At 55.7% G+C, this 17,350-nt stretch overlaps 1 protein-coding gene across 4 annotated transcripts in view; it reads left to right on the plus strand.

Annotated features, from left to right (window-relative positions):
- ATP9B (ATPase, class II, type 9B) overlaps positions 1-10,561 on the plus strand; it is a 138,835-nt gene extending 128,274 nt beyond the window's left edge. For 3 of the 4 annotated variants that reach the window (XM_014535913.1, XM_014535914.1, XM_014535916.1), the window contains 5 exons: positions 78-142; positions 2,108-2,216; positions 7,665-7,722; positions 8,310-8,513; positions 10,143-10,561. In XM_014535913.1, the coding sequence (XP_014391399.1) occupies positions 78-142; positions 2,108-2,216; positions 7,665-7,722; positions 8,310-8,513; positions 10,143-10,279 (573 nt within the window). In that variant the 3' untranslated portion in view covers positions 10,280-10,561. Of the gene's footprint in view, positions 1-77; positions 143-2,107; positions 2,217-7,664; positions 7,723-8,309; positions 8,514-10,142 lie in introns of those variants that run through there. The other variant, XM_014535915.1, reaches the window with a different exon arrangement.
- Positions 10,562-17,350: the final 6,789 nt, after the last annotated feature.

The following is a 17,350-nucleotide window of genomic DNA, read 5'->3' on the forward strand; positions in this document are numbered from 1 at the left end:
AGCGCCACGGGTGGCTTGGAGAGGTAGGGAGTGTCGGGAGGGCCTGTGAGTAACTACTGTCCTTTCCTCTCTCCAAGGCTGTGTTCTCCTCCGTCTGCTACTTCGCGTCCGTCCCCCTGTACCAGGGGTTCCTCATGGTGGGGTAAGTGGTAGGAAGGAGAAGCCCACACAGCAGGTGTCTGAGTGGCCGTGCACAGTCAGTGTTTACGTGGTGTTGCTGAAGTAGCAGCCAGCCTCTGCTTGTGTGAATGTGGGGATGACACCCGCTTCCTGTCCCTCTTGCAATTTTACCATTAAATTAGAATTTCTGTTTTCATGGCAAAGCCATAATATATGTCAGGAATATGTCAGATCCAAGATGTTTGAAAGCATCCTGTGCATCATTAAGAGGGGGAACAACAGCCCATCACCGTCCCAGGACCAAGGGTCCTTCCATAGCCTCTTCTTTCACTCTCTCCCAATACCTCCTCCCTGGCCACCACAGACCCCACCACTCACGGGCCGGGCTTTCCCACAGCAGCAGCAGTGAGCACACGGGCTCCCACCTGTTCTGAAGCCATCCCCTGCCTGCAGCATCCCCACGTCCTGGGTGACAGCAGAGACCCAGCGAGCCCAGAATCCACTCAAGGCCACAGGGCTGGTAGGAGGCACAGCGGGACAGCTCAGACAGGTGACGCACACGACCCTCCTGGCCACTTCTCCTGCAGCAGTCAGCACGGAGCAAACATGGTCAGTACATTTCCTCCGGCCGCAGGCAATACAGACCTCCCATGCCTGTCCCTGTTGTCTCAGGAAGAGGACAGAGGGCAGGGTCAAAAAAGGACTCGAGGAAATAATGGCCAGAAACTTCCAAATTTCACAAAAGACAAACCTATAGATTCAAGAAGGTAAGCAAACACCAAGCAGCCTCAATCCAAAGAAATCCACCAAGTCACATCATCAAACTCATGAAAACTGAAGGCAAACACCTTATAGCAGGCAAAGAGAAGACGCCCCTGGGAGGAACAGTTCAGCGACAGCAGTGTCCCGGCAGGAGACACCTGGAGCTGCATGCAGGGAAGGCGGCTCTGGGACTGCAGGAATGTATGCTGCCACGTGCCAAGGAGCTTATAACTACCTCGCAGGACTCCACAGCCTAGGATAGTCCCACTCAACTCAAGGTGGACCCAACGTGAACAGCAGTCCTCCCAGCGCAGGTGCAGAGCTGCTCAGGAGCAGTGCCCATGGGGAAGCAGGCTTAAAGCACAGTGAGACACCACTACTCATCCTCCGAGCGGCTGGGACCATTGTGGCAGTGCCAGCCACGGAGAGAATGTGGAGAAACCATCCTCCCACACTGCTGGTGGGAACGTGAAATGGACAGCCACACTGGAGCACTCTGCGGCAGGTTCTTACAAAAACTACGCACCACGAGTCCAACATAAATGAAAACTTGTTTTTACAAAAAAATCTGTGCGCTAAATGTTTATGGCAGTTCTAGTTGTGATAACCAGAAACTGGAATGACCGGGATGTACTTCAATGAATGGTCAGGTCACAGAGACTGCTAAGTCCACAACCACGGACAAGCAAAAGGAGGGAAGTGTTGGTACAGCAACCCTACATCTCTGCAGGGAATCAGGCCGAGTGATAGTGCCACCCCACAGGCTACCTGCTGTGTGACACATGTGTGAACAGATTGGTGGTGGCCAGGGGCTGAGGGGCCTGGAAGGGAAGCGGTGGCAGGAAGCCCTGGGTGCAGAATGCCCGTGTCTGCACTGTGTCCCTGTCCCCATTCTGGCTGTGAGCTAGGCTGCAGCTTGGGAGATGCTGCCGTTGGGGGCAGCTGGTTAAAGGGCACAGGCTCTCCGTGTTACGTCTGATCCCTGCACTCGGGTGCACAACGATCTCAGAATGTTTAATTAGGAAGGAAAACCAGGTCCTGCCACCTGTGCGTGTGTGGCTTGTAGACCATGGTGCTGGGCGGTGGGTGGGATGAGCATTGAGTTTCAGTGCCACCTTGTGTTTGGTCTGTTTAGTTTTTTAACCTTCGGCCTCTGATTGCAGAGGGTGTTCCTAGTCGAGTGGAACGTTCCTCGTGCTGACCTCACTCTCCTCTGGGCTCTCAGGTACGCGACCATCTACACCATGTTCCCAGTGTTCTCACTGGTGCTGGACCAGGATGTGAAACCGGACATGGCCATGCTGTACCCAGAGCTCTACAAGGACCTCACCAAGGTACGGGCCAGGCCGGCACCTCCCGCTCCTCGCAGACACTCCACTCCGGGTGTTCCACAAGAACACTTGCCATGAGAAAAGGTGCCCCTCGTGAGGCAGGTTCCCAGCAGGTTTAAATCTATTCTCTGTCCTTCCAGACATTTTTTATTTCTCCTAGTTGGTTTTGGCATTTTTCTTTTGAGTTAAACTTCAAAACAGGGAAACATAACCAGCAAAGAACAGCGCTTTCTCAGACATTGGTGATGACGTTCTGATGTCACAGCAAAGTTCTAATCTAAGGACGCTCTCACCCCTGGGCTTGTAGGAGCTCCTTTCCCAACTGTGGTTCCACTTGGCACCCTCGCACCCGTCTGTCAGGCACAGGCAGCATTCTAGCAGTTAGTTAGGACCCCAGGAGTCACCTGCGCCGGATCTGTCTGCAGCGGGGCTGCAGGATCACACCTGTGTGAGACATGCTTCTGTCCCCAAGACCCATGTGCCGTGGTTGCCATGATACTGCCAAGCAAAAGTCCAGCCCCTGAAACTATGCAAAAGATTCACTCATTTACCTAAAACTGTGCTGTTAAGGTTAAAATATTCCTGGAAGAAGTGTTTAGCTTACCGTGTTTTTTGTGGAAGCATCTTTTTATAGCACAAAAAAATACACTCTGCATCCAAATACAAATCATGGTGATTTTGGAATCTTCCAGAAGGATTGCTTTTCCTGAACCAATGCTGAGAGCAAAGTCCACTAACCCTCAAATAAATTTAGGTTTACAGTTGATCATCTGTTTCTAAGGCGACAGCGGCATATGGGGCAGCAAAGAAGGAACCTCACTGAGCACAAATCAGCGGCCTGCAGCCCCAGATCCCTGTCCAGTCCGATTGGTGCTGAGCTTGATTTCATGGAGTTGCTGTGAGGATCTGTGTACAAAATCCCATATTACTCTCATAGGACATAAAGAGAGCTAGCTCACCAGTATAGTATAAAATAAGATAAAATAGCAAGCATTATGGTCATGATGATAATATTGTGAATATTACAACTAGAAGAAAAAGGTTTTGGATTAATCTTCTGAAATGGTGAAATCATTACCATTCAGTGAAGTAGAATAGGATAAGAGATTCAAAACCCACAGGAAGCTATTGCAAATATTGTGATTTTAGTAGATTATATCCCTGTTTCCAAGCCTTCAGAGACACTTACATACTGCTCACAGATATACAGGGAAATAAACTTTTATGTAGAATATAAGTTAGGTGACCTGTCCAGAAAATGGACAGTTGAGTCTCAGTGGAGTTGAGGTCACTGCAGGTCAGCGCAGGCCAGCTACCCAATCGTCAGTGTGGGATTCTCAGCAGCTCAGTCTGCACCTGGTGGTCACTGGCGGTGAGGCAGCAGGCACATTGGCCTCCTGTGTTTAGGGCTTAGACTGTGCCCACCCGCATCCCTCGATGGCTATGGGAGTCACTCCAGTGGCAGAACGTGTTCACAGGGTCACTAGACCCTGAGCTGAGCAACTGACTCCTCTCAACCGTAAAGTCCATGCCATTGGCTGATGCGTTAAACATGCGGGGACATCGGGAAACCTTGTTCAAGTCTGACTAAGTTGGATCTAAGGTGCTAGCTTCCCATTCTGTCATGCTGACGAGCGATTTAGAATATTTCAGTACCCTAAAGTCAGGACACTGAATCTTTTTATAACGGCTTAGTCGCTTCTTTTCTCCAGGCTCCTTTTCTGTCAGATCCAAAACCTATGCTTCTTATCCTTATAGTATGTATGTCTTTAAAAATCTCATACACATCACGTCCTTTGAAAACAAAGTAGCATTAACGTGCTCACTTGGTGAGAACCGAGCTGCTTCTCCTCTTGGCGCTGGAGAGAGTTTGTGACGCTGGACGCTCAGCCAAGCCAGTCTGAATGCGGTGCTGGCAAGGATTGGGCAATGCGTCTGTGAGTCTGTCTGTGGCAGGTGTGGTGAGGGTGCTGTGCGGGGCTGGTGAAGGCGTGTGAGATGTGGCTCCTGGCCCAGCAGCCCACGTGCAGCCAGAGGGAAACCTGAGTGCAGGCCAGGGAAACGGTAGCTGCGCAGCAGCACATGGAATAAGCAGGCGGGTGTTCGTACTGTCCAGGGACTGATCTGTCTAGTAAGCTGTGAGCAGAAATCAGGTCACAGAGAGCGTGAAACACCTTCAGAGGTCAGGCATGCAGAGGGCACCTCCGGGCAAAGCAGAGGAAAGCACTGTGCTTTGAAATAAGTGTCTGCTTATACCTCTTTGTAAACGGTCTCTGGTCTGGGGGTGAGCGGCCAGGCATCTTGGGTCTGGCTTACTGTCCGACGAGATGCCCGGCGCTGCTGTACACACCGTGCCACCTCCGGGGCTTCGCACAGGGAAGCAGGGTCTGCTCTATCAGTATTTGAACCAATTAAACAAAAATGTGACTGCTTCTTCTTGCCAACACCACAGCATCTTCATTACTACAGAAAACGATGTGATCATGACAGTAATACTTAGGTGTACCTCAGTGCAGTCACTGCTGAGGTGCTGGGTGCTGCAGGACATGGTGTGTGCTCATTGCTCCTGTCTGCAGGCAGCTCTGTGGTCCTGAGGGCCAGGACCTCTTGTGAAAAGCCCTGCGCCTGGGCCCAGGGTCAGGACTAAGATATGTCAGTGCCAGAGCACTGCCTCAGCGGAGCCAGAAGTGTCTCAGACGTCAGCTGTGAATTCAGTTCCCAGCTCATGGTTTTCCATTCATGATAAAGTAAACTGCTAACAGAGAGACATCTGGGTGTAGTTGTGCTAATTGTCAAGACACCACGTAGGTGAAACCTACTGTCCTTGGTAAAAGTCTTTGAACTATCAGACATTGAACAGCGAGGACTGCTTCACTATCTCCATTTTCTGTTGAACATTTTCAACATGGTTTAACTTTTGAAATGTATATTTGCATCCTTACATAATTTTTAAAATAATAGTGATAAGGCGGGGAAAGGACATTAAAGGCATGGACATTAGAAGGAAAAAATAAAAATATCTGTGCTGTCGCCATAGTAGTCTGGGTAGAAAGTCTCAAGTGATCCACACAAACCTTTTAGATGAGGAGGTCTGGGAAGGTGCAAGACCACGGAAACCTGTGGCTAGCGGTGAACAAACAGCACTGTCATAGCGTAAGATGTGAAATACTCTGTATAACCAGCAAACGCATGCAGGATGTACACGCTGAAAGCTCTACACCACCGAGGAGGAAACTTGAAGAAAGTGTAAATGGATGCTCACAGGCTGGAAGACACGATGTTGAAGGATCGTGACCAGCAGATTCTAAGATTTATATGGACAGTTAAGGGAATAGAACCACCAAACAGTTTTGGAAAAGAACGAGATTGGAAGACTTTCTGTGAAACAGCAGTCACAACACAGGACAGACAGAGAGGGTGGCCTGGAATTGAAAGCCCAGAAATACAGCAAAGTGCAACAGCAGGTCTTTGACAAACATGAAAGGAAACACGGAGGAGGAAGGGTCGTCTTGTCAGCAGCCGATGTGCTCACAACTGGGCACCCACAGGCAGGAGCGGACCCTTCCCCCGCGCCCATGCCTGCCATGGACATGCCCTCAGGATGGATGAGGACCGACTGTGAAAGGTGAGACTGAACCGTTAAAAGAAAACATGCTCGACCATGATCAGGCAGAGCTTTAGACAGAGGGTCAGAGCATGACTCCTAAAGGAAGAAATGGGTGAATTGGACTTGATCATCATTCAACACTGCTGTTCTGTGCATGGCTGTTCAGGAAGTGAAAGGACAAACACAGACGGCAGGAAGTATCTGCAGATGGCACTTCTGACGGAGGACTTGTGCCAGGATATACAGAGAACCTCCAAACTCAAAAAGAACAGAATTCAGTTCTTCAGTGGACAGGAGACCTCGGCTGACACCACGCTGACGACGACAATGTGCAGGCGCAAGTAAGCTCACAAAAATGCTCAGGGCCTGTCACAGGGAATTAAAATTAAACCAGAGATGTGAAGTCTGAGAATGCAAAACCCTGGAATACCAGCACCACCACGTGCTTGGGTGGGCACCAGCAGGGGCCCCTCTCACTGCTGGGGGATGCCAGCGGCCCAGCCCCTTGGAACACGGCTTGGCCGTGTCTTACAAAGTGAAGCGTGCACTTACCGTCAACCCAGCAGCCCAAGAGGAAGAACGTGGGGGTTCACACAGAACCCTGTGCACCGAGCTTGTTGGCACTGTTGTCCTAATTGCTCAGCCTGGGAATGGCCAGGTGTCCTTCGCCCAGTGACATTGCCACACACGGGACAGTGAGAGGGTAGGGGGAGCCCTCTCAACAGCACAGCTGAAGCTGAAGGGCGCTTGGCCACACAGAAGGCAGGCTCAGAAGTGTGTGATCCCAGCATGTGACCCTCTGGGGCGGGGAGCAGGTCAGTGACTGCCCCAGGTTCAGGCGGGAGGGGGCTGACAGGGCATTAGGCAAGAGAGCTCTCAGCTCGGCTTAGGGGCCCGTCGTGGCTGTGTTGGTCGAAACCCACAGAAGTGGAATCACAGATGCATGGGACACAGACTGACAAATGCGTCTCACCCCAGGAGAGACGAGCCACCTCCATGCTGGCGGGGGCGGGCGGGGGAGGACTGTGCAGTGGTCCCTGGCAAAGTGTCTGACCGAGTCTGCAACAAGGCTGGGGGCAGGGAGCTCACAGGAGCCCTGGGTTGTAGCCGGTGAGTGTCTCGCAGGAAAACTACTCCGAACACATGGGTGGCACGTGCTGGCTGACGAGAGGCGAGGCCGGAGCTGAAGGAAGGACAGAAGGGCTCACTGTGCCCGGTGAGGCACAGGCAGAAGGAACCAGGGCGTGCACGAGTGTGGGTGTGCGGGGGCCCACCCTCACCCATGCCCAGAAAGAGGGTGCGCTCGGACCACTGGGTAGTGACAGCAGGGACCAACCTGAGAGCTCCCAGTGAGCAACAGGAGCTGCACGCGGCCCTTGGGGATCAGGAACTGGGACTTTGAGAAACCAAGCCGCAGACAAGAAACAAAAGCCACAGTGAGTGAAGCTCAGGAACGTGCGACGCTTCTGCAACTGCCTCTGCCTCGGCCTCATCTTTGTCCTCACACCCCAGGTGGCACACATGTCAGCCCCGGCTTCTCCCAGTCACCCTCGGGCTGAGTCAGAGCTGCTGGTTCCCGGGGTTCCTGCCCCAGCCCTGCACACACACCCACCGCCCCTCAGTAGGTGCTTCTGGTCAGTTCCCACAGCACTGCCCCAGCTTAATTGCCTGGACAGACCTTCTGTCCCAGAGGCTCAGAGAGGCCGCACCTGTTCCCCCTGAGTGCACAGATGGGAGCTCTGACACGGGGGGGGGGCATGTCTGAGTGGGCCTGGGCCTGCAGGAGTCACCAGGCTGAGCCTCGTGAGACGTGGTGGTTAACTCGCTCTCTCCCTTTTCCCCAGGGCCGGTCCTTGTCCTTTAAGACATTCCTCGTCTGGGTGTTAATCAGCATTTACCAAGGTAAGAGCCCGCTGCTCCTGCAGTGATGCAGCGCCTGTCTCCTGTCCCACCCGCAACCACATTCCTGTCCATCTAGTGATCGCCCCTCTGCAGCTGTCTTCCAGGCCCTTCACTGTGCAGCATTTTCTAACCGATGAGTGCCACCTAAAAACTTACCTGTTTTTAATGAAATGTAAACCCAGAAACATTTTACCAAGCACTTATCACAGCGGTTCTTTCCAGGAGAGACAGCGGGACGTGGAGAATCTGAGTCGAGTCGTCACAGGTTGCTGGCCGCCCTGTGTAGTTCCAGACAAATGAGAGGCGGTTGAAAGTGAGATTACTGGAGGCCAGGCTTACCGCATCGAGACGCAGGCCGGCCTGCGCTAACTGGGGTGTAGGCCTGCTCTCCAGGCCCTTAATTCATAAGCCAGAGTTTAAGAGGATCGTCCGTGGGAGGTTGGGACATTCGCAGCCCACGTCTCTGTTAGAAACACCAGCCAGCTCTTCATGGCCCTTCTTCTAGCGCCTCACATAGTAACAGGATCTCCAGTCCGAGCAGAAGTCCGTCATGTAAAAGCCACCCTCGTCGCCCTTGTGTCTTCCAGGCGGCATTCTCATGTACGGGGCGCTGGTGCTTTTTGAGTCGGAGTTTGTCCACGTTGTGGCCATCTCGTTCACGGCCCTCATCCTCACGGAGCTGCTGATGGTGGCGCTGACGGTCCGCACGTGGCACTGGCTGATGGTCGTGGCCGAGTTCCTCAGCCTCGGCTGCTACGTGGCCTCTCTGGCTTTTCTAAATGAGTATTTTGGTAAGTTGTCTTGGAATTGTTTTTGGATAATTGTTTTTGATTTTTAGACATTTTTTTTATTACTTCTTCATACATTGTCTAAATCGCAGATCACAGTAAAACTCACATCAGAAGGCTTCAAACACAAGCTTATTTGGGGGAAAGATTAAACTCCTTATAATTTATAAAATCAAGGTATTCACCATCTTGGCTTTTAGATAGTGACCGTGACATGGAGACCTCTTCACACCAGGGCTCTGTGGTTTGGCAGCTCCCGCCCATCCTCTCGCACACACAGGGCACCGTGTTCATGGCCTCAGCCCCACCAGCAGGCCAGCTGCCAGCACAGTCGTGCCAGCCCCTCGCCAGCTCTATGGCATGGCATCACTGGCGCCTGTTTCCCACTCAGTGGTCCCCCTCTTCCCCCCCGCCCTTCCAGCTCTGCCATCCCCAGCCAGGGGCCGTGATGCTGGATGAGAGCTGATGGTGACTGAGACCCTGGACGAGTGTCAGGCGGTGGCTGTTCCCATGCTCTCCAGCCAGACTCGCCTCATCTTCACACTCTCAGGTGACCTCTGATGCTTCTCTTTTGAGCTCAGGGTCCCAGGAATGACTGCCCATCACAGGCACAGGCCTGGTGGCAGCTGGCACATGACAGTCCTCCACCCCTGCCCGAGACAGCACCACTGCAGTCCGCCCTCACCTGACCCTGGTCAAACCCCGCTCGTCAGTCACCCTCCCAGTTCCAGGCCTTTCTAGCCAGCGTCTGAGAGAGGTTTCCCTGTGCGGCCCCAGCTGGTGGATGTGTCTGACAGGACTTGTGAGACTCGTTAAGGTTTAAATCTGGCGAAGAGAAGAGAAGGAGTGTGGTCCATGCTCCAGGTGGCGATTTGTCCTCAGCGTTGGGCATTGGGGATGGTGACTGTTCCCACTGCAGTAGAACACAGGGCAGGGCTGCTCAGGGACCGCGGGGCCACGCCTCTCCTGCCAGACCCGGCTGTGCAGCAGGTTTGCAGGAGGGGAAATGTGCCCGCCCCGGTGGAAGGTCACTGAGCACCACGGTGCAGGGACGCATCAGGAGGTCCCGTCCCACCTCTGACAACACACGGGGTTTCTGCCACTCTGAGAAGCGAACACTGTAAATGTCTGGTTTTTCATGTGCCTCTTCCCATAAGAAAGTCAGACAGCCCCGCCGTTAGGCTGCAGCTCTGTCACAGCGCCTGTGCAGGGCCACCGCTGGGCTTCCCTGGCCGAGGCCGAGGGACAGGAAGGACAGGTGAGCAGTGACAGCACCGCCTGCTGTGTCCCTGCCCCTGCAGCCCAGCAGCTGTCCCTAGAGGAGAAGGTGGGCCTGGCCATCTGGCACGTCACAGGGTCCCTCCTGCTGCCGGGGTTCCTCTGGGACCAGCACTCAGGTGCCGAGTGGCCGCTACCGCCCGGCCTTGGGTGGCACAGGTCACACACTCTAATATTGTGCTCTCATGACTCCCGTTAGGAGAATTCATTCTCCCTGATGAGCAGGCAAAGCAGTGCTTCATAAAGAAGCCTGCAGTCCGCGAGGCCCCTCTGAGGTCTGGAGTGACTCGGGTGCGCTGCAGGTGTGCGGCCTCCCTGACCGCCTCTCACACTCACCTGTGTTTCTCCCTACAGACCTTGCCTTTATCACAACCATGACCTTCCTGTGGAAGGTGTCGGCCATCACCGTGGTCAGCTGCCTCCCGCTCTACGTCCTCAAGTACTTGAAGCGCAAGCTCTCCCCGCCCAGCTACTCCAAGCTGACCTCCTAGCACAAGCGCCTCTGGCACCATGGGCTCCGTGGATATAGGTGTGCGGTGGCTGCTGGGACAGGAGGACGAGCACGGAGCCCAAGGAGCTCCCCAGCGCAGGGACTGCTGCAGGAGGCACCTCCCATGCAAGGCAGCACCCCGTTCCTTTTTCATATCGGACTGGCTTCCGCTTCTATGGCAAATGAGCTCTAATTATTTCACTATTACTGTAAAGCATTCATCTTACTCTGGTTTCTGAGAATTAAAACAAAAGCTTATTTAATACTCGGCAGTTTCCAAACATTCAAGTGCTTTCTTTGATGTTACAGCAGAAAGTCATTCCTACTTAACTAGAATAAACCCAGGCGCTGAAACGCGGTGTGTGTGTCCTGCAGCTCCTCGGGGACAATGTGTGTGTCACCATTGGTCCCTCGTCGTGGGGTGGCCCATTCACATGCTCACCTTCCGGCCCGACACTCAGTGCTCCAGTGACGTGAGGAGATGGCACCTCACACTCAGCGGGGTGAACCGAGATGGCATTTCTGCGCCTCGTCCCGTGGCAGCTGTGGGACCTGTTTCTAAAGTTCTGTCCTCACTTGTGGGACATCACACTTGACCGTAAAGCCACGTCTGTGCTGGGCGCCCTGTCCTTGTCTGCTCAGGTTGCAAACTCACACACACACCTGACCCAGAGCAGGAAGGCCTCTCCCCAAATGTCACCGCCACCTCCAAGTGCCAGGCCTGCTGCTGCTGTTAAACAGCATTTTCACTGGATAAGGAGTTGCCCCCTCCCCCTCCTAGGAAGCACAGGGCGCCTGGGGGTTCCTGGCTGGTGGGTCAGGCTGCCTGACTTTCCTAAGCTGAGGCTGCAGGCCTTGCACCAGGCATTTTGGGTCTGTTTGTGCCCTTCATGTCCCCAGACCTGGGGGAGGGTGGTGCTGGGCCGGGGGAGGTGTGAGCCCGCCAGGGGTTTTCCCATCGTCTGTAGTGCCCTTGGTCAGGCCCGCAGCTACAGTCTGATCCACGAAGCTGGCCAACCACCACACGGGGTGCCTGGCCTCTGCCACAAGCTTGCCTAGTTTTCCCATCGTCTGTAGTGCCCTTGGTCAGGCCTGCAGCTACAGTCTGATCCACGAAGCTGGCCAACCACACGGGGTGCCTGGCCTCTGCCACAAGCTTGCCTGTGACCTCGGGGAGCCATTCCCAGTGCCGCCACAAGGTGTCGCTATTCACTGGTCTCAACCCAGCAGCCGCTGTGGGGCTTGTGGCTGGTTTGCCCCTGCATTAAACGTTCCCAGAGGTCCCTCCAGGTCTGGACTGACCTGGACCTCATGCGTCCCCTGCCCCCAAGCTGAGAGCAGCAAGCAGGCGATGGTAGCACTGGAACCCAGGCTTCACTGGGTACCCGGCAGCCTGAGGAAGGCACCTAGGTGGCCACTCCTTTAATACACCACACCCTGTGGCCGCCAACTCAGTTGTGACAAACAGGAATAGGAGCTGAGAAGTGGGAAGGGACACACTGAGCCCTGGGTTCCTGTTGGACCCGACGGAGCGGACAGGTCGGCTAGCTTCAGGAAGCCGAAATTGTGTAATTAGAGTTTTCATCTGGGAAGTGAAGACAGTGTCCACCTGGGGAACTGCTGTTGGGCCCCAGGGAGCTGGCAGGTGGCGGTCATGCCCGCGAGCAGGGTGTCCTCATGGGGACGTGTGTGCACTGGGCCAGGTGACAGGGCCGTCGGGTCTGCGGGGCACCTGGGTCGTTCATACTTCTAAGCCCTGGAAGCCTCGTCAGCCCCAGAAGTTCTGGCAAGTGGCTGGCCCAGCCCGTAGGACTTGAAGGTTATCTCTGCATTTGGGGGCCTGGGACTTGCATTTCAATGGTTTGCTTGTGTCCCCGGATCTGCGGGCTGCTGGGAGCTCCACCGTGCGCCTTGTGCAGACGCCGAGCTTACAGGTTAGCGTGGCAGCTGTCCTCGGGAGGGAGCCAGGTGAGACGGAGGGGGTGCCAGGAATCAGGTCAGGTAACGGCTCCTGTGAGCAGGTGAGAGGGAAGCTGAGGATACAGAGGGACCAGACAGAGCTGCACAGACCCGGCGGGGGGCCTTGGAGCCAGGGGCCTTGGGGCCGAGTACCAGTGCAGGCAGGGGAGGCCGGCTCACAGGCTGTGTTGCCCACACACCTGAGAGGTCACGGAGGCCTCACATAGAGGAGGAAGCCGCATGGGGACCACCCTCCAGAAGTGTGACCAGCAGGAGGAACAACCCAAAGTCAAGGGAGCCCAGGCGTGTGTGGGGAGGGTCTGGCATGTGTTCACGGCTGGTGGTGGGTGCTCACCTGTGAGGCCAGGTGAGCGGCATTGAGGAACAGCTGCAGAGGAGAGACAGACAGAGTGGGAGAGAGGGGAGGTGAGGAGAGAGAGACTGAGACTGGGAGAGAGCGCTGCAGGGCAGAGAGCAGCTGCTTTGGGGGTTCTGTGGAAGTTACACGGATCAGTGGTGGTCTCCAGTGTGTCAGCGTGTTCAGATCATTGGATTTTGGAGCAATTGTGATGGAGGGCAGAGACTAGTTTGAGGGAAGTGACTGCAGTCAGGGTGAGGAGGTGAGGAGGTGGCCCTGAGCCCCTGGCCTCAGTGGCACTCAGTCATGTGTGGAGTGGACTGGATGGCTGGATGGACAGACGGAGGAGCAGGCAGGTGGATGGATGACATGGGTGGGGGGGTGGGCTGGCCTTGTCCCACGTCAGGGTGGTGGTCACCTGACACCTGATACAGTGAGGGAGGACCTTAGAGGTACAGGGATGTTAGAAGTGATTTCCCCAGAGCCCAGAGTTGACTGGAGGCTCTCCGCTCCTCCTGGGAATTTTACCCAAATCTGAGGTGCACAGGTGCCTGGAGTTTGGCCATGTCCTGGACTGTGGTGAGGAACGCATGGGGGATGAGTCAGGGTGGTGGTCACCTGACACCTGATACAGTGAGGGAGGACCTTAGAGGTACAGGGATGTTAGAAGTGATTTCCCCAGAGCCCAGAGTTGACTGGAGGCTCTCCGCTCCTCCTGGGAATTTTACCCAAATCTGAGGTGCACAGGTGCCTGGAGTTTGGCCATGTCCTGGACTGTGGTGAGGAACGCATGGGGGATGAGGATGGGGAGAGGGGTGGGGGACATGCAGGGAGAAGGGGGTGTGGGGACTGTGGGGATGTGAGAACAGGCCTGGAGCATCATGGATCCTGGGACCTGGGTCTCAGACAGAAAGGGTCCTTCAGCAACTCCACCTGGGCTTCACAGTAAAGGTCACTGGGGTCAGAGAGTCAGCAGAGAATCCTCGATATTCCAGCAGAGTTTGGGGGTCCCTGTGTCCCCACACAACTCGGATCTTGGGGTGCCAGGGAGGATGCCGGCACCTGTCTGGGCAGGTCCACCATGGGTGGACTTTCCTGCCTGTCCCCACTCCCAGCCTGGTGTCCTGAAGTGACCGTGGACTTTGGGGGAAGTTGCACAGACAGCACAGAACTCCAGGGCCGAGGGCCGAGGGCCTAGTCCTGTGGCCCTGGGAAGCCACATGGTGTCCCCACGAGGAGGACTGGCAACTCCCGATTCCCACGGATCCGTTTCTACTCCAGGATCCCAGAAACCTGGCCTTCAGGTCTACCGGTGTCCCCTCATGTCCCTCCATCCCGACGTGCGGGGGGGGGTGACACTGGGAAGGGCCCAGGGCATGTGTCCTGAGAACCCAGTGCCCTGCTGGGAGGGTTGAGCCCCCAGTGCTGTAGCCGAAGGAACAGGGAACCCCTGGACGCTGCTGGATGTAATTCCCAAAAATTCCAGCAGGTGGCACTGGAAGCTAAGAAATGCGCACTGGTCACCTGGTTTTCCAGACCCGTTTGGGGCCCAGGGTGTTCAGAGCTGGGTCTCTCCCCGAGCTGGAACAACCGGGCCCAGAGCCTGTGATCCCTATGGACCCGGTCACCCCACCGAGGAGCCCCACCTTCCTCAGGTGTGGACAGCCACAGGGCCTGTCTGCCTGAATGGGAACCATGGTCCGTGGTCATGACAAAAGCCATGCTGAGTTCTCAGGTCTCCAGGTCCTTCTGGGGAGACCTGCCCCCATGGGTGCTGCCACCTTCTGCCGGCTCCTGCCTGCAGCCCTTTCCCAGGGGACACCTCCTGGGAGGCCAGAAGTCTCTGGGGGCCATTGGAGAGGACACTGAGTGGAGCCACGGGGTGGACAGCTGAGGCCTCAAATCCATTTTCCAAAGTCCCACAAACTCTCATTACTAATTTCAGAATTTTCTAAGTCTCATCACCATGCGGCTTGAGAACCAGAGAACCAGAAAATCCTAGCATTTCCAGCTGGCCCGTTGTCAGGGCCCTGGGCAGAGACACACCCCATGGGCACCCTGTCCTTGGTACTAAACCCCACCCTGAAGACAAAAGTGCCCACACTCTTGAGCCAGAGCTGGGGCTTTGCATCTGTCCCGCTCATTAACGGAGGGGGAGGGGGGCACTAAAATCAGCTGGACCAGAGCCACGAGATGCTCTTCAAGTCCATCCTCATCCCTACAGAGAGGACACCGACCAGGAGCCCCCATCCCCTTGGCCAGGAGCGCCTTAGGGGAGGTAGTCACAGCCCATGTCTGTGTCCTGCACGCAGCACCATGACCAGGGCGAACTCCGTGCATGCTCAGTGGGCGCTCTCGCAATACCCCCATGTGTGACAAAACGGGGAGAGACTAGAACGTCAGCGAGAGGACAGTGGGTGAGCTGAGCGGGCAGCCGTGGTCCTGGTCACCTCTGATGACCTGGCTGGTTTATGGAGACCCAGGGTCTCAGGATTAAGGTGAAAGCAAGATGGGCAGGACAGGGCTGTGAATTTAGGAGGCAAAAACATGGGCTCAATGCTGATGAGATGGGGGACTGGGGTGCAGTGGACCAGCCCAGAAAGTGCTGGCCCAGGAGCTGTGGTTGAGCCTGGGTAGGAGAGAAACCGCCAGTTGGACTTGGACGCAGCGTCAGGAGGAGTGAGAGGGTCACCCGGGGTAGCCAGCATTCAAAACCCTCCCCGGAGGCCGCCTGGCAGCCTCGGCCTGGACCAGTCTGCTCCCCAGACCACTCCCACCCTCCCCCACCTGTCTGCAGGGCCCTCCCTTGGACCCCAGGCCATGGTGGGCTCCAGGGCACCCCTCAGCTCTGACACCAACACAGGGGCTCTGCAGGATGTGTGTCCTCAGCCCGGGTGGGGGTCCTGAGTCCTTGGAGGAAGCTGGGAGTGGCAGTGATGGGGGAGAAGGTACATGGGCCAGTGGATGTCAGGCTGGTTAGCCCAGTGGGGCCCACGGCCATTTCAGCAATGAAGTTCCACTCAGCACAGCCCCCTGCTGCCCTGTGACACCCTCCTCCCCCCCACCCCCCAGGCCTTCCCCAGCTGCTCACACTGCCCAGGAGGGTCCGCCAAGGCCTGTCTCAGCCCCACTGGACTGACCAGCTGTCAACTCGGAGGACACCCCTGCCCAACCTGTGAGGACAGCACATGGGGTCAGTCGATCCCTCAGGAGCAGTGAGGCCCCTGCTGTGGGCCCAGTGACAGGACAGTGAGGCCCCGTGATTTCCTAGCTGGGCCGAGCCTTTGAGCATCGCAGGTGGGGACGTAACCTTGGCCATGGAGGCCTCAGTGGGACCTGAATCTCTCAGCCTGTGCTGCCTCGGGCGTGGGAAGCGCCACCCAGGGGCGTGGCCTCCAGCCCCCAAAGCCCTGCCCCACTGTGTCCTGGGCCCCTGAGGCTCGGCCGCTGCTCCAGTCTCATCCAGAGCCCACGTCCTCCAGAAGGGAGCATCGGAATAGCACGCGGGCCCTCAAGCACGGAGTGACCGCCTGACCCAGCAGCCCCACTGGTGTCGTCTCCTGGAGGGTTGGAAGCAGCATTATTCACAGTGGCCAAATGTGGGAACTTCCCAATGCCGTGCACGGACGAGGGGATAAGAGCATGTGGTGTGGACATACAATGGGGGTTACACACCCTAAAAGGAAGGGAATTCGGGCAAGGGCTCCAAGGTGGGTGGACCCAGAGGACACCCTACCCAGTGAAACTGGCCCATCAGAGTGGCCACACACCGTGTGATTCCATTGTGTGAGGTGCCTGGAGTGGTCAGAGTCAAACAGCAGCTGGGGCCAGCGGCTGGGGCGGAGAACAGAGTTCCATTGGGAAGATGGGGGAATTCTGTGGGTGGGCGGCGGTGAGGGCGGCACCACTGTGCGAGTGCGCCTAATGCCCTGAGCTGTGCACTCAGGAGCGGCTAAGACGGGACGTTTTGTTATGTGTGTTTTACCACAATACCTGTAAGGGGCTCTGGCCATCTGAGAACCAAGCCCAGGTGGAGGAGAGCCGTGCCAACCAGCGCCCACCACCCAGCACCGGCTGCCCACCCAGCACCCGGAGCTCCTGGGGCCACGCGTCCAGGGCCATGGCCCAGAGCTCTTTGGTGTGGGCTTTAAAACAGCATCGTCGCTGAGGGTTCACGTTCATTACACTTTGGCGAGATGCCACTTCCTGTTTCTAAGTAGAAAAAAGGCTCCGTGGCTTGTAAAGGGTGGCTGTCGGGGGACATCAAACGCTTCTGACACAGCCTCTTGATGATTTACTTGTAATGAATCAGAAGCACATGGACTAAATTCCCCTTGAAATTCACTCGGGTTTAAAATGAATGGAAAAAGTGCCTTGCAAAGCTTGTTTAGAGCTTTATTGAACCAAACACACGTTTAAAATAGTTTTGGGAGCCATGGAACCTAGTCCCGGGCAACTCTATCCAGTCCCCGGGCCAGAATCTCCCCAGCACCGCATCCCCGGCACTAATGACCCCGTTCAGGTGGAGAAAGGACGCCAGAAGCACAGACTCTCGGGAGTTTAAGAAAAAGGTTACAATATTGCCAATAGAAACTAGTAGCTGCTTTTATTTTGCAAGAGGAGAGAGTTGTGGATTCACAGGTGCAAGCCCCACATCTCACCAGAAGCAAAAGTAACATTTTTCCATGGGGAGGTGTTGAGGAGCAGGTGCCGCAGGCTTAGAAAGTGGCCCCTAAGCCTCCACCACCCTCCCCC

This window comes from Myotis brandtii, unplaced genomic scaffold, assembly GCF_000412655.1.
Source record: "Myotis brandtii unplaced genomic scaffold, ASM41265v1 scaffold154, whole genome shotgun sequence".
In the NCBI taxonomy this organism is placed as follows: Eukaryota; Metazoa; Chordata; class Mammalia; order Chiroptera; family Vespertilionidae; genus Myotis; species Myotis brandtii.